A 14,040-nucleotide genomic window follows, 5' to 3' on the forward strand; every position below is an offset into this window, starting at 1 on the left:
CTGGGATCTGATGCTGGGAATACACAAGTTTTTTTGGGCAGATAGATGGTAAGCCTAAATGATTTTGGGAAAGAATTGAATTGAGCGATTTGTCCGAAATTGCGATTTTGATTCAATTCACGAATTCCTTCAAATCAAGCTTTGTTCCCCCTCTGTGCCTCTCTGTCCCTGTCTTTCTTTGTGCACTCTCTGTGTCTCTCTTAGTGCCCCCTTTGTCTCTCTCTGTGCCCCTCTGGGTCTCTCCCTTGCTCCCTTTGTCTCTCTGTGTGCCCCCATTGTGTTTCTCTCTATGTCTCCTCTGTTTCACTCTGTGCCTGCTCTGTGTCTCTCTTTGCCCGCTCTGCATCTCTCTGTGCCTGCTCTGTCTCCTCTGTGTCTCTCTGTGCCCACTCTGTGTCTCCTCTCTCTCTCTCTCTCTCTCTCTCTCTTTGCCTTCTCTGTTGCCCAAATTGCGGCAGTGCTGGACATAGCTTCCAGCACGAGTCCAGCGATGCCTGTCTATCCACTTTGCCTCCTGCAGGCTCTCATGCATGGCATACTTCCTGTATGTCATGTGGCATACAGGAACCAGGAAGTATACCATGCATATGAGAAGGCAGACGGACAGCATTGGACTCGCATGGAAGGTATTTCCAACACTGCCGATGCTGCGGGCCGCAAGCGCCGGGAGCTTGAAGCTGCTTCTTCATACTTCCCCATGCGAAATTACGTCATCACGATAATAGCTGCTGTGATGATTCCGAAATTGTGATCTTGGTGATCGCAATTTCGGTTTAAATTTGATTTATCGTTCAGGCCTAATAGATGGCTTGATCAATAATGTTTGACAGGTCTGATCGGATTTTGAATGTTTGTCTGATCCATTTTCTTATAGAAGTGAATGCAAATTGATTGGGAAAAAATCGAAAAATCGATTGGCCAGTAAATATGCCGAAAAAACTCATCATGTATTCCCCAGCATTAGGAGACCTATCACTACAGATACTTTCCAGCCAGTCGCTTCTAGTATAGGGTTTGATGTATCAGTCATCATTCTGTGTTTACAGTCAAAAAAGTGCATTTTTCTGAAACTGTTTATTATTTTCTTATTTCAGATGGTTATAAAGCCCTATTCCTGAACGGACAGACTCCTAAGTAATGTCTATACTCTTGTTATTGGATACATACATTTATATTCTGACTTCCAAAAGGAGCATCTGGCGGAAATCTGATTTAAAGCTCCTGCATTTATGTGATCCAAGCAACCAATGTGGTGGTATTAGAGTACAGCAATGCAAGCATCTACACAGAAAGCTGAGCAAAGGAGATTAATCCATATTAATAAGCAAACAACTGCTTTCCATAAAAGCTCCAGACTCACCACTACTTCCTCAAAGGCATTATCAGTAGCTAAGACGTCTATGTCACGAATCAAGAATACATTTGATTCTGTCACCAAAGCTGTGTCAAGCACCCATAGTGAATTCTTATCGCGGATCGTACGCTCAAAGCCACATCCCTCCAACAGTTGTAAAGATGAAAACGTCCAAATAAGTAAAGCTAGTACCACACAGGGTGATAGTACAGAAGGTAAATCTGGGGAAAGTGGCAAAGAAGAAACTACCTCTCATCTCACCAAAGCCAGCCCTGTAGACTCTGCCTATGAAGGCTCTGACTCCAGGGTGGGCCTGTTCCATCCTAGCTATCTCACTACTAACTTTGGGGAAACGTACAATTTCATATCCAATCATGTAAACTCATACTTTGCAAAAGACACTAATATGGAGAAAAATAACATTTCACAAGATCCTAAAGAGCAATCAACGGATGTAAACAACGATAAAGAAAAAGAAGGCTCATCCACAGCAGAAGAGAGTTCAGTTTCTACCAAACAAAGTATTTCAAACTTTCTGTCAAACCAGTCCAGTAATGTTCAGTCTTTTGTCGGAAGCTATCTCGGAGGCTTTGTGCCCAAGATGAAGACAGATCAGAAGAACATGTTGGAGGAGAAAGGGAAAGATCAAGAACCAGGGGAGACTCAGAGCAAAAGTGAGCAAGAAATAAGTAAAGAAAAGGCTATGGAGGACAAAGCCAAGAGACTGTCTCTTCAAAGGGAAAAGGTGGGTTTGCCAGTTATTTGAAGTAGGGAGGGCCAATGAGGTGCAAATCCGATTTGATGCAGGATTATGCATATTTTGTATGTAAATTTATACAGCTTGAAAGTGGGACCAATGAGATCTCACCGAGGTGGAAATAGATTGGTCCATTTTCTAGCTGTATAAATTTGTATTCAAAATGTACATAACCCTGCATCAACCCAAATTATTTGCACCTCATTGGCTATCCATTAATTTTAAAGTGTAACTCCAGTCATTGAAAAGGGATAATAATGGTTCTCAATTGACCAAGCTGAATAAACTATCTCTTTCTCGCTTTATGTTCTCTCACTAAAGAGACTGTAACATAAAAAAAAACCCCTGGGGGATACTTACCTGGAGGGGGGGGGGGGGGGGGCTCAGGGTCCCAATGAGGCTTCCCTCTCCCTTGTAGCTTCAGGGAATTCAGCGCTGGCTCCCCCGAATCCTACCCCAATCCTCCCCTGACAAGCTTGACAAGGCTTGATATATTTACCTCACCAGGATTCAGCGCAGGTGCAGTAGCGGCAATTAGTTTGGGCTAGGCGGAAATAGCCAAACCCAATTGTATCCGCTATACTGAGCAGGCATAAAAGGACTCGTGCCTGCGTAGTGGAGTAGATCGATCGGGCTCGGCTATTTACGCCTTAACCCGAATGAAGAGTGGCTAATGCGCCTGCGCAGGATCGCGGTACGTAAATATTTACCTCGCAGAGATTCAGGGGGGGGGGGGTGATAGTACAGAAGGTAAATCTGGGGAAAGTGGCAAAGAAGAAACTACCTCTCATCTCACCAAAGCCAGCCCTGTAGACTCTGCCTATGAAGGCTCTGACTCCAGGGTGGGCCTGTTCCATGCTAGCTATCTCACTACTAACTTTGGGGAAACGTACAATTTCATATCCAATCATGTAAACTCATACTTTGCAAAAGACACTAATATGGAGAAAAATAACATTTTACAAGATCCTAAAGAGCAATCCCACTGAGGTGCCTTGATACAGCACTCTGGGAACAGCCTATTCATTCAGAAATTTCTTTCTGTGTCTTACCCTCTTGCTTGAGGGTGTCAATCAGGTCGGCAGTCTTACCCATAATTGCGGTTTTGAGTAATGAACCAGGCTGGGAGTTTTTAAAAGCCTCAGGAATCTTTTGCAGGTGTTTAGAGTTAATTAGTTGATTCAGATGATTAGGTTAATAGCTCGTTTAGAGAACCTTTTCATGATAAGCTAATTTTTTTGAGATAGGAATTTGGGGTTTTCATGAGCTGTATGCCAAAATCATCAATATTAAAACAATAAAAGGCTTGAACTACTTCAGTTGTGTGTAATGAATCTAAAATATATGAAAGTCTAATGTTTATCAGTACATTACAGAAAATAATGAACTTTATCACAATATGCTAATTTTTTGAGAAGGACCTGTAGTTCATTTGTGAACAGGCTTTAAAAAACAAATGAAGTGAGGCTGTCATACTTATATCCTTACTAGTAAAAAAGGCCCGCCCGTTAAAAAACAGGCGCTAGGCCACGGCCGCTAAACCCCGGCAACGTTCATACCGATGCGTCCTGCTCACCCGTCTCCCACCACTGTCCAAAGTATACGCACACAGGGAGATACTGGTTGCTTGGCAGTTGGAAAAAGCTGTTATTTCCCACAATGCATTGAGGTTCACATACAGTAAACTGTCAAGTCTGGAAGCAGGGGGACACACGGACATGATGACACAGGGACACTTGACTATTATTATATAGGATAAGCAATACCAGTTGCCTGGCTATCCTACTGAACCTCTGCCTCCAATAATTTTAGTCACAGATCCTGAACAAACATATGCAGATCTGGTGTTTCTAACTTTTTTTTTCTCAAATCTGACTGAATTAGCTGCATACTTGTGTTTGGTGTTATTCAGACACTACCACAGCCAAATAGATCAGCAGGGCTGCCAGACAAATGGTATTGTTTAAGAGGAAGTAAATAAGGCAGCCTTCTATTCTCACTACAGTTTTCTTTTAAGTGACAAACACACAATCCTCTACCTAAACAAGCAGCCAAGAAAGTGAAAGGAGCAGGTGGGGATCTGGGAGAAATGGACGTGGCTCTGGACACACCCCCAGATTGAGGCAGACTGAATATTATTGACATCATCCTATGCTGATTTTATGCAGCAGAAGACCACATTAAGGGGAATGTTACAAGTGCTTACATTTTAAGGAGTTACTTATATCTTGTAAATCTCTACACATATCTTGCCAATGTGGAATTGGTGCTAACCCAAGAAAGATTGGAAGGTGTGAAATGTTGTGCTGCTATTCTGCAATGTAAATGACATTACTGTATTTTGCACTTGGATCTTTACTAAGAGATTATGAAATCTATGCTATGAAGCCCTGTCTATAAATTACATTGCTGCATTTTGCACTTGGATCTTTACTGAGAGATCATGAAGGCCATCATTGGTGACCTGGTTCCAGAAATACTGATTGTCTAGATATCACACTGCATATCTTATGACTTCAGCAGTCACACACCTGCACCAAGCTAGGGTGAACATTGGATGTCAGTGTGTTATTCCTTCTGGATAAGTAGGTTTATGACTCAGAAAATATGAAATGCAAAGATCAGTTCACAACCAGATAAGCAGCATTTTTTCTTTATAGATCAAGGTCAGCAAAGTAGCATTCCATTCCTTGTAGTATTTATAGTTTAGGTCCACTTTAAGTTACAGTGCCTAGTTTTAGTTGATTACAGCAGTTGTGGATCTGAGCGACACCGGAACATATTTTAAAAGAAAGCTTCACAAATGCCTTGTTGAAATCATTAGCAATATGGAGGCTGTCCTGCTAGCCTGTTAAAATAGTGTGGCTGATATGCTGATCTTCTGGCTTCATTAGCGTATTGGTGATATGCCTGGAACAAGCATGCACCCAGTAGAGTACCTCATCTATGGTCTTATGCTAGGTCAGTGATTCAGGGGCTTGTTTGTAAAGTGGTGATAGAGCACACTGTATAACTCACTCAGCATTGCTGAAGGGCACTGAAAACCAAAGCACAAGCCCGTTTATAATGGGCCAGTTTTGTAGGATTTAACACTGCTGCAATTCTTTTAACATCTTCTGCTGACTCCTTGTTGGTTTGTTTAGGCCACGTGACATTTCTGTATCAAGTGGCCTGACTGACCAGTGAATGAGTGGAAAAATACCCAACCTAATCATTAGAAAAAACTGCTGCGATTAGCACACAGGGGTTGAGCAAGGACAGTAGTGAGGCTTAGGACCTCTGGGCCCCAGTGCGAGTTTTACATTGGGCCCACTCAAGTGTACTTTACATAACAATTAATATGGAGCACCAAAACCTGCCAAGGACAGCTGCAGTGTAGGGTAGGTGGTGGTTGGGAAGGAGAACAGTCTATTAATGATTATAATTAATCAAAGCACATATAAAGGGTGTCATTACCTACTTAGCAACAATAAAGAGCTAATAAAGTGGTTGAAGGAGGGCCCCTCTGGTACAGGAACCCTGGTGTGGTCGCTACCTCTGCATCCCCTATTGCTGCGCCACTGAGAAAGGGTCTGCCTCCCACATACTTCTACTGTAAGATGTGCATTTCTCCCGGAGTAAAATCTGCTATAAATTACTAAAAAAAAAGCTGACTGGTTTTGGACAAGTCCATCTCTTCATGGGGGATTCCTAGTATTCCTTTGTTTACCAAAGAAGCTCCTGGAAAGGATCTATACGAAGATGTCAGTTGCCTCCCTACTTGCTTGCACACTATTTTGGCCATTGGACTGAGCAACTACCCTTCAGTAAGTGCTTTTGAAAATAAAGAAAATCACAACAAACCCCTGTAAGTAAATGGACTAGTCCAAAACATTATTTTCCTCAGATGCAATCATTTGATCAGATTTGCAGGATTGGAAGTAATCGGAAGGTAATTATCTATTGTTCCCATAAACTGGTAAATTAGGGCATGTTCTCTCTTCAGATACAATCATAAAATCCAACATTCCAATCAACTGAATTCCGTGTGCCAATTGGCCATAGAATAGTTTCAAGCCGGCTTTCTCCACATACTAGTTTTCTGTATAATTTGATCGTACACATCTGAGCGCATCAGAGGAAAATTTTGTACCTTTAATTAATGGGCACCTTAACCACTTGCCGACCGCACACTCATACCGTGCGGCGGCAAAGTGGTAGCTGGAGGACCAGCGACGCAGGTGCCTCCCTAATTAATCAGGAAAGGCCGCTCGCGCGAGCGGCCGTTTCCTGTTAGATCACGGAGTGGGTCTCCGTGAATAGCCTGCGAGCTGCTAATCGCGGCTCGCAGACTAAATGTAAACGCAATAGACATTGTTTACATTGAACGGCGCTGCTGCTACAGCAGCGCTGTAAGGCAGATCGGCGATCCCCGGCCAATCAGTGGCCGGGGATCGCCGCCATGTGACAGAGGACAGCCTGTCACAGGCTGCACAGGACGGATAGCGTCCTGTGCAGCCCCGATCACCAGGGAGGAGAGGTAGGAGAGGGAGGGGGGGAATTTCGCCGCGGAGGGGGGCTTTGAGGTGCCCCCCCCCCCTGCAACACCCAGGCAGGCAGGAGCGGTCAAACTCCCCCTGCACATCATCCCCATAGGGGGGAAAAAAGGGGGGCGATCTGATTGCTCTGCCTGTAACCTGATCTGTGCTGGGGGCTGCAGAGCCCATCCAGCACAGATCATACAAAACCACGCTGGTCCTTAAAGGGAAGGTCCAAGCAAAAAAAAAAAAAATGAGTTTCACTTACCTGGGGCTTCTACCAGCCCCATGTAGCCATCCTGTGCCCTCGTAGTCACTCACTGCTGCTCCAGTCCCCCGCTGGCAGCTTTTTGACCTCGGAGGTCAGGGCCGCATTGCGTACATTTTTACGCATTCCCGCTAGTGCAGGAACATTAACATATACATTTTTATGCGTTAGTGGTGCAACGCATACATTTTTGTTCCTGCACTAGCTGGAATGCGTAAAAATGTATGCAATGCGGCCCTGACCTCCGAGGTCAGTAAGCTGCCAGGGGGGTACTGGAGCAGCAGTGAGTGACTACGAGGGCACAGGATGGCTACATGGGGCTGGTAGAAGCCCCAGGTAAGTGAAACTCATTTTTTTTTTTTTTGCTTGGACCTTCCCTTTAAGGGGGGGGGGGGGGGGGGGGTAAAGGCTGAGTCCTCAAGTGGTTAAGCAAGTGGAAAAACAGTAATTTATAGTGCATTTTACTCTGGAACAAATGTACATCTTATATGTATGTATTCAAATTGTTTTACATTTTTTCACTGCCCTGCACTTGGCCACTACGACTAGTTCAGCATTAGCCTATAAGTTCTGTTGCCTCCAACTTGCATTTTCCACAAGAAGTGGTACATGAGATCTTCTCTTTGCTGCACTTGCTCAACATAAAGTTATGGTGGTCCTAGCTCCTATAGATGGCATGTGCATATGTACGTACCACTTAAAGCGGATCTAAACTCAGAACTTCCTCTCTGCTCTAAAAGATAAGCAACAGCATAATAACATTTAAAGAAAAACATTTCTTAGTTACTTATAGAACCCCAACAGAGATCCTGCAGTGTTTACGTCCTGATTTCCTGGGAGCACAGCAAGGGTTAACGTCCTTTGTTTACATACGTTATTAGCACAGAAGTCGGCACAGTTCACACATTTAATAGCCCTGATTTAAAATTGTTCATTTCTTGCAGATAAGGGAGAATTAGACAGTAGGTTCTCTGTAAACACACATAGGGTTAAAGCGGAACTGTGAAGTCCTTAAAAAACAAACAGTTTCACTTACCTGGGGCTTCCCCAAGCCGCCAGCAGCTGTCCTGTCCCGCACCAGTCCTGCACAATCCCCTGTTCTGCCGCCGCCAGCTCGTTTTGCTACCATCAACTTGTAAGTCGACTGCAACTGCGCCTGTGCACCCCGGCTACGCAAAGCTTTCTTCACGTTCCAGCCCACATTGGCGCTAATGGCACAGGATGTTATTACGGGATGGAATGCGAAGAAAGCTCCACTTAGCTCGGGGCGCGCATGCACAGTTGTTGAAACACAGTTTCTCTGCGTTTTCCCATGTCTGCTGTGCAAGAGTTTAGGTCCGCTTAAACGTAGGTGTATGGAAACTTGACCCACCAGAATTAGAAACGTCTGATGCAGGCATAGCTCCATGTAAGGATGCTGTTGGTGCAGCAAAAATAAGACCTTTTTGACCATTAGTTATGGAAAATGAGAATTTGGAGCAGACTTATGGGCTAATGTGTATCTAGCAGCTGTAGCCTAGTACAGGTAATTTTTTATGTAGTGCTTTTATTTTTCATTGTTAGTAATAGGAAGTTGTGTCACAGATTCTTCTCCACTGTTGCCAATGGCATTACTAGATTATATGTATGCCTTCTCACTTACACATACTGTGAGCTGTGCCTTGCATGGGGATTGCTAGTGTCAAAAGGTTTCTGGATATAAATATCAAACTGCCATTGTTGACGTGCGAGCTAATGATGCTGCCTGCAGGGCTATCATACTTGCTTAACTTCTTAGTTTCACTCTGTCATAGACATACAGTAGCCTGTCATGAAGCCAGTGAAGTGATACCTGACTTGAGTGTTTGTAAAGGATCTGATCCCATTCACTCTTGCATTTTAATATACATATTTACTTACCGTATATCTTAGATGAGCTTTTTGATGCATCTTACATTGTTGATCGTGATTCATGCACTTTAGGTATAGGAAAAGAAATCTAGAAAGCTCAGAAGTGTGAATGTAATGAGGGAGTTATGGAGGCTGCCATGTGTATTTCTTTTTAAGCAATGGCAAATGCCTGTCTGTCCTGGTAATCTTCTGCCTCCAGTGTGTCAAGCCACTGACCCATAATAAATATGCAGATCAGGTGCTCTCTTAAAACATGACCACGCGTAACCACAAGCTTTGTTCAGGCCTGCTATTCAGGTGCTCTTGAACCCAAAATATCAGCCAGACAACCAGGAAACTGGTATTTTTTTCAAAGGAAATGCACACTGTAAATATTCGGCCATATATTTTCACTTCATGGTTACTGTAAAGCCCTCATTAGGGCCTGAGCCTACTGACACAGTTGTGTCTGCTTTTCAGTTACAGATCAATGTTAAAGATGCTGAAAAGCAGACAGAAGTGCATGCAACTGCGTCTGTGGGCTCAGGCCCTTAGTGGCCACCTCAAAACTGACAGAAACCGATAATAATAATTGTATTTCCGGAGTTAGGAAGACTTAGAACTGAACACTGCTATGGCATTACATCTACATACCGTACTGAACGTTGTATCTTTATATATGTAATAAATACGTTTCCTACAGCATGATACTGTTTTTAGGGGGTTTTTTAGATGTTAATGTATCTCAAAAATATATATATATATTTTTTATTTTTTTTTTTAATACTGCAAACATAGATTATTGCACGTGTGAGTGTGGATAACAGAACAAGATCACTGGTTCAGGCACTGAAGCGGGCCACTGATCGGCGACTGTGCATTAATCGGGTTGAAGAGCTGAACTGCCATCTTCTGGAGTTTCCAGAAACAAGAGGGGTTGCCGTAAAGGTAAGCCTTATGCAGTGGTAATGGTTCATCAGCTTTCCAGTGTTGTTGAATATGACATGCTGTCACATGAAAAACGACCTGCCATTCCTGGCATGGAAATGTCTGATCTTTGTTTCAACAGTGTTGATAGTACCAATATAATATGCCAAACGTCAGGTTCTATTTACATTTTGTAGTACATTGTGCTGTTTAACTACTTCCCCTCCCCCGGGACGGGTAACTACGTCCCTGCAAAATGCCAACTGCTTGTATGGGTGTAGCTCTCACGTTCCTCCCCGTCGTGCGTTACCGCTCACCCCCCGCTTGTTACCGCCGCCGATCGTTAACCACTAGATCAATGAATGGGAACACAGTTCCCATTCATTGATCTAAGTCCTCGTGTGAATGACCACGGCGCCGCCATTCACAAAGTCCGTCCACACAGTGCTTCCTGTTTGCGTCGTAATACTACACATACGGAAGACACCTGCGAGGACATCTTGTCGCCAAATAGTAAACTGACCTATTTGTACCCCATTTTTACGGTTTAAATAAGCCCCTGACCTCCCACACTCCTCTCTATCTATCTATCTATCTATCTATCTATCTATCTATCTATCTATCTATCTATATATATATATATATATATATATATATATATATATATATATATATATATATATATATATATATATATATCTATATATACCTTAGGACCTGAACTTTTTTTTTTTAACCCTCCTGGCAGTCAATTTAAACCGCCAGGGGGCAGCGCAGCACTATTTTTTTTTACATTTTTTTTTTTTTTTTTTTAACCACTTGAGGACCACAGTCTTTCTACGCCTTGAAGGACCAGGCACTTTTTTTCCATTCAGACCACTGCAGCTTTCACGGTTTATTGCTCGCTCATACAACCTACCACCTAAATGAATTTTGGCTCCTTTTCTTGTCACTAATAAAGCTTTCTTTTGGTGCTATTTGATTGCTCCTGCGATTTTTTTTTTTTTACTTTTTATTATATTCATCAAAAAAGACATGAATTTTGGCAAAAAAATGATTTTTTTAACTTTCTGTGCTGACATTTTTCAAATAAAGTAAAATTTCTGTATACATGCAGCGCGAAAAATGTGAACAAACATGTTTTTGATTAAAAAAAAACCCATTCAGTGTATATTTATTGGTTTGGGTAAAAGTTATAGCGTTTACAAACTATGGTGCAAAAAGTGAATTTTCCCATTTTCAAGCATCTATGACTTTTCTGACCCCCTGTCATGTTTCATGAGGGGCTAGAATTCCAGGATAGTATAAATACCCCCCAAATGACCCCATTTTGGAAAGAAGACATCCCAAAGTATTCACTGAGAGGCATAGTGAGTTCATAGAAGATATTATTTTTTGTCACAAGTAAGCGGAAAATGACACTTTGTGACAAAAAAAAAAAAAAAAAAGTTTCCATTTCTGCTAACTTGCGACAAAAAAAAATGAAATATGCCACGGACTCACCATGCCCCTCTCTGAATACCTTGAAGTGTCTACTTTCCAAAATGGGGTCATTTGTGGGGTGTGTTCACTGTCCTGGCATTTTGGGGGGTGCTAAATTGTAAGCACCCCTGTAAAGCCTAAAGGTGCTCATTGGACTTTGGACCCCTTAGCGCAGTTAGGCTGCAAAAAAGTGCCACACATGTGGTATTGCCATACTCAGTAGAAGTACTATAATGTGTTTTGGGGTGTATTTTTACACATACCCATGCTGGGTGGGAGAAATATCTCTGTGAATGACAATGTTTTCATTTTTTTTACACACAATTGTCCATTTACAGAAGTATTTCTCCCACCCAGCATGGGTATGTGTAAAAATACACCCCAAAACACATTATACTACTTCTCCCGAGTACGGCAATACCACATGTGTGGCACTTTTTTGCACCCTAACTGCGCTAAAGGGCCCAAAGTCCAATGAGTACCTTTAGGATTTCACAGGTCATTTTGTGGAATTTGATTTCCAGACTACTCCTCACGGTTTAGGGCCCCTAAAATGCCAGGGCAGTATAGGAACCCCACTAATGACCCCATTTTACAAAGAAGACACCCCAAGGTATTCCGTTAGGAGTATGGTGAGTTCATAGAAGATTTTATTTTTTGCCACAAGTTAGCGGAAATTGATTTGAATTGTTTTTCTTCACAAAGTGTCATATTCCGCTAACTTGTGACAAAAAATAAAATCTTCTATGACCTCGCCATACACCTAATGGAATACCTTTGGGTGTCTCCTTTCTAGAATGGGGTCATTTGTGGGGTTCCTATACTGCCCTGGCATTTTAGGGGCCCTAAACCGTGAGGAGTAGTCTTGAAACCAAATGTCGCAAAATGACCTGTGAAATCCTAAAGGTACTCATTGGACTTTGGGCCCCTTAGCGCACTTAGGGTGTAAAAAAGTGCCACACATGTGGTACCGCCGTACTCAGGAGAAGAAGTATAATGTGTTTTGGGGTGTATTTTTACACATACCCATGCTGGGTGGTAGAAATATCTCTGTACATGACAATTGTTTGATTTTTTTTACACACAATTGTCCATTTACAGAGAGATTTCTCCCACCCAGCATGGGTATGTGTAAAAATACACCCCAAAACACATTATACTACTTCTCCTGAGTACGGCGATACCACGTGTGACACTTTTTTTGCAGCCTAGGTGCGCTAAGGGGCCCAACGTCCTATTCACAGGTCATTTTGAGGCATTTGTTTTCTAGACTACTCCTCACGGTTTAGGGCCCCTAAAATGCCAGGGCAGTATAGGAACCCCACAAGTGACCGCATTTTAGAAAGAAGACACCCCAAGGTATTCCATTAGGTGTATGGCGAGGTCATAGAAGATTTTACTTTTAGTCACAAGTTAGTGAAAAATGACACTTTGTGAAAAAAACCCAATAAAAATCAATTTCTGCTAACTTTTGACAAAAAATAAAATCTTCTATGAACTCGTCATACACCTAACAGAATACCTTGGGGTGTCTTATTTCTAAAATGGGGTCATTTGTGGGGTTCCTATACCGCCCTGGCATTTTACGGGCCCAAAACCGTGAGGAGTCTGGAAACCAAATGTCTCAAAATGACTGTTCAGGGGTATAAGCATCTGCAAATTTTGATGACAGGTGGTCTATGAGGGGCCGAATTTTGTGGAACCGGTCATAAGCAGGGTGGCCTTTTAGATGACAGGTTGTATTGGGCCTGATCTGATGGATAGGAGTGCTAGGGGGGTGACAGGAGGTGATTGATGGGTGTCTCAGGGGGTGATTAGAAGGGAAAATAGATGCACTCAATGCACTGGGGAGGTGATCGGAAGGGGGTCTGAGGGGGATCTGAGGGTTTGGCCGAGTGATCAGGAGCCCACACGGGGCAAATTAGGGCCTGATCTGATGGGTAGGTGTGCTAGGGGGTGACAGGTAGTGACAGGAGGTGATTGATGGGTGTCTCAAGGTGTGATTAGTGGGGGGAATAGATGCAAGTAATGCAATGGCGAGGTGATCAGGGCTGGGGTCTGAGGGTGTGGGCGGGTGATTGGGTGCCCTAGGGGCAGATGGGGGTCTAATCTGATGGGTAGCAGTGACAGGGGGTGATTGATGGGTAATTAGTGGGTGTTTAGAGGAGAGAACAGATGCAATGCACTTGGGAGGTGATCTGACTGCGGGTCTGCAGGCGATCGGATGGTGTGGGTGGGTGATCAGATTGCCCGCAAGGGGCAGGTTAGGGACTGATTGATGGGTGGCAGTGACAGGGGGTGATTGATGGGTGGCAATGACAGGGGCTGATTGATGGGTGGCAGTGACAGGGGGTGATTGATGGGTGATAGGTGATTGGCAGGTGATTGACAGGTGATCAGTGGGTTATTACAGGGAAGAACAGATGTAATTAATGCACTGGCGAATTGATAAGGGGGGGGTCTGAGGGCAATCTGAGCGTGTGGGCGAGTGATTGGGTGCCCGCAAGGGGCAGATTAGGGTCTGATCTGATAGGTAACAGTGACAGGTGGTGATAGGGGGTGATTGATGGGTAATTAGTGGGTGTTTAGAGGAGAGAATAGATGTAAACAATGTATTTGGGAGGTGATCTGATGTCGGATCTGCGGGCGATCTATTGGTGTGGGTGGGTGATCAGATTGCCCGCAAGGGGCAGGTTAGGGGCTGATTGATGGGTGGCAGTGACAGGGGGTGATTGATGGGTGATAGGTGATTGGCAGGTGATTGACAGGTGATCAGTGGGTTATTACAGGGAAGAACAGATGTAATTAATGCACTGGCGAATTGATAAGGGGGGGTCAGAGGGCAATCTGAGCGTGTTGGCGGGTG

The 14,040-nt window shown here is 43.5% G+C and overlaps 1 protein-coding gene and 1 long non-coding RNA gene across 3 annotated transcripts in view; one reads left to right on the forward strand and one right to left on the reverse strand.

The window, feature by feature from the left end:
* Nucleotides 1-3,743, reverse strand: part of LOC137563707 (uncharacterized) — a 77,863-nt gene extending 74,120 nt beyond the window's left edge. For both annotated transcript variants that reach the window (XR_011030410.1, XR_011030411.1), the window contains exon 1: nt 3,671-3,743. This is a non-coding gene — a long non-coding RNA (uncharacterized lncRNA). The remainder of the gene's footprint in view (nt 1-3,670) is intronic.
* The window catches only part of PNPLA8 (patatin like phospholipase domain containing 8), an 80,567-nt gene continuing 67,696 nt past the window's right edge, over nt 1,170-14,040 (forward strand). Inside the window, exons 1-2 of the mRNA XM_068276520.1 lie at nt 1,170-2,099; nt 9,564-9,713. Of these exons, the coding sequence (XP_068132621.1) occupies nt 1,272-2,099; nt 9,564-9,713 (978 nt within the window). The 5' untranslated portion in view covers nt 1,170-1,271. The remainder of the gene's footprint in view (nt 2,100-9,563; nt 9,714-14,040) is intronic.

Source organism: Hyperolius riggenbachi, chromosome 3 (genome assembly GCF_040937935.1).
Source record: "Hyperolius riggenbachi isolate aHypRig1 chromosome 3, aHypRig1.pri, whole genome shotgun sequence".
Classification (NCBI taxonomy): domain Eukaryota; kingdom Metazoa; phylum Chordata; class Amphibia; order Anura; family Hyperoliidae; genus Hyperolius; species Hyperolius riggenbachi.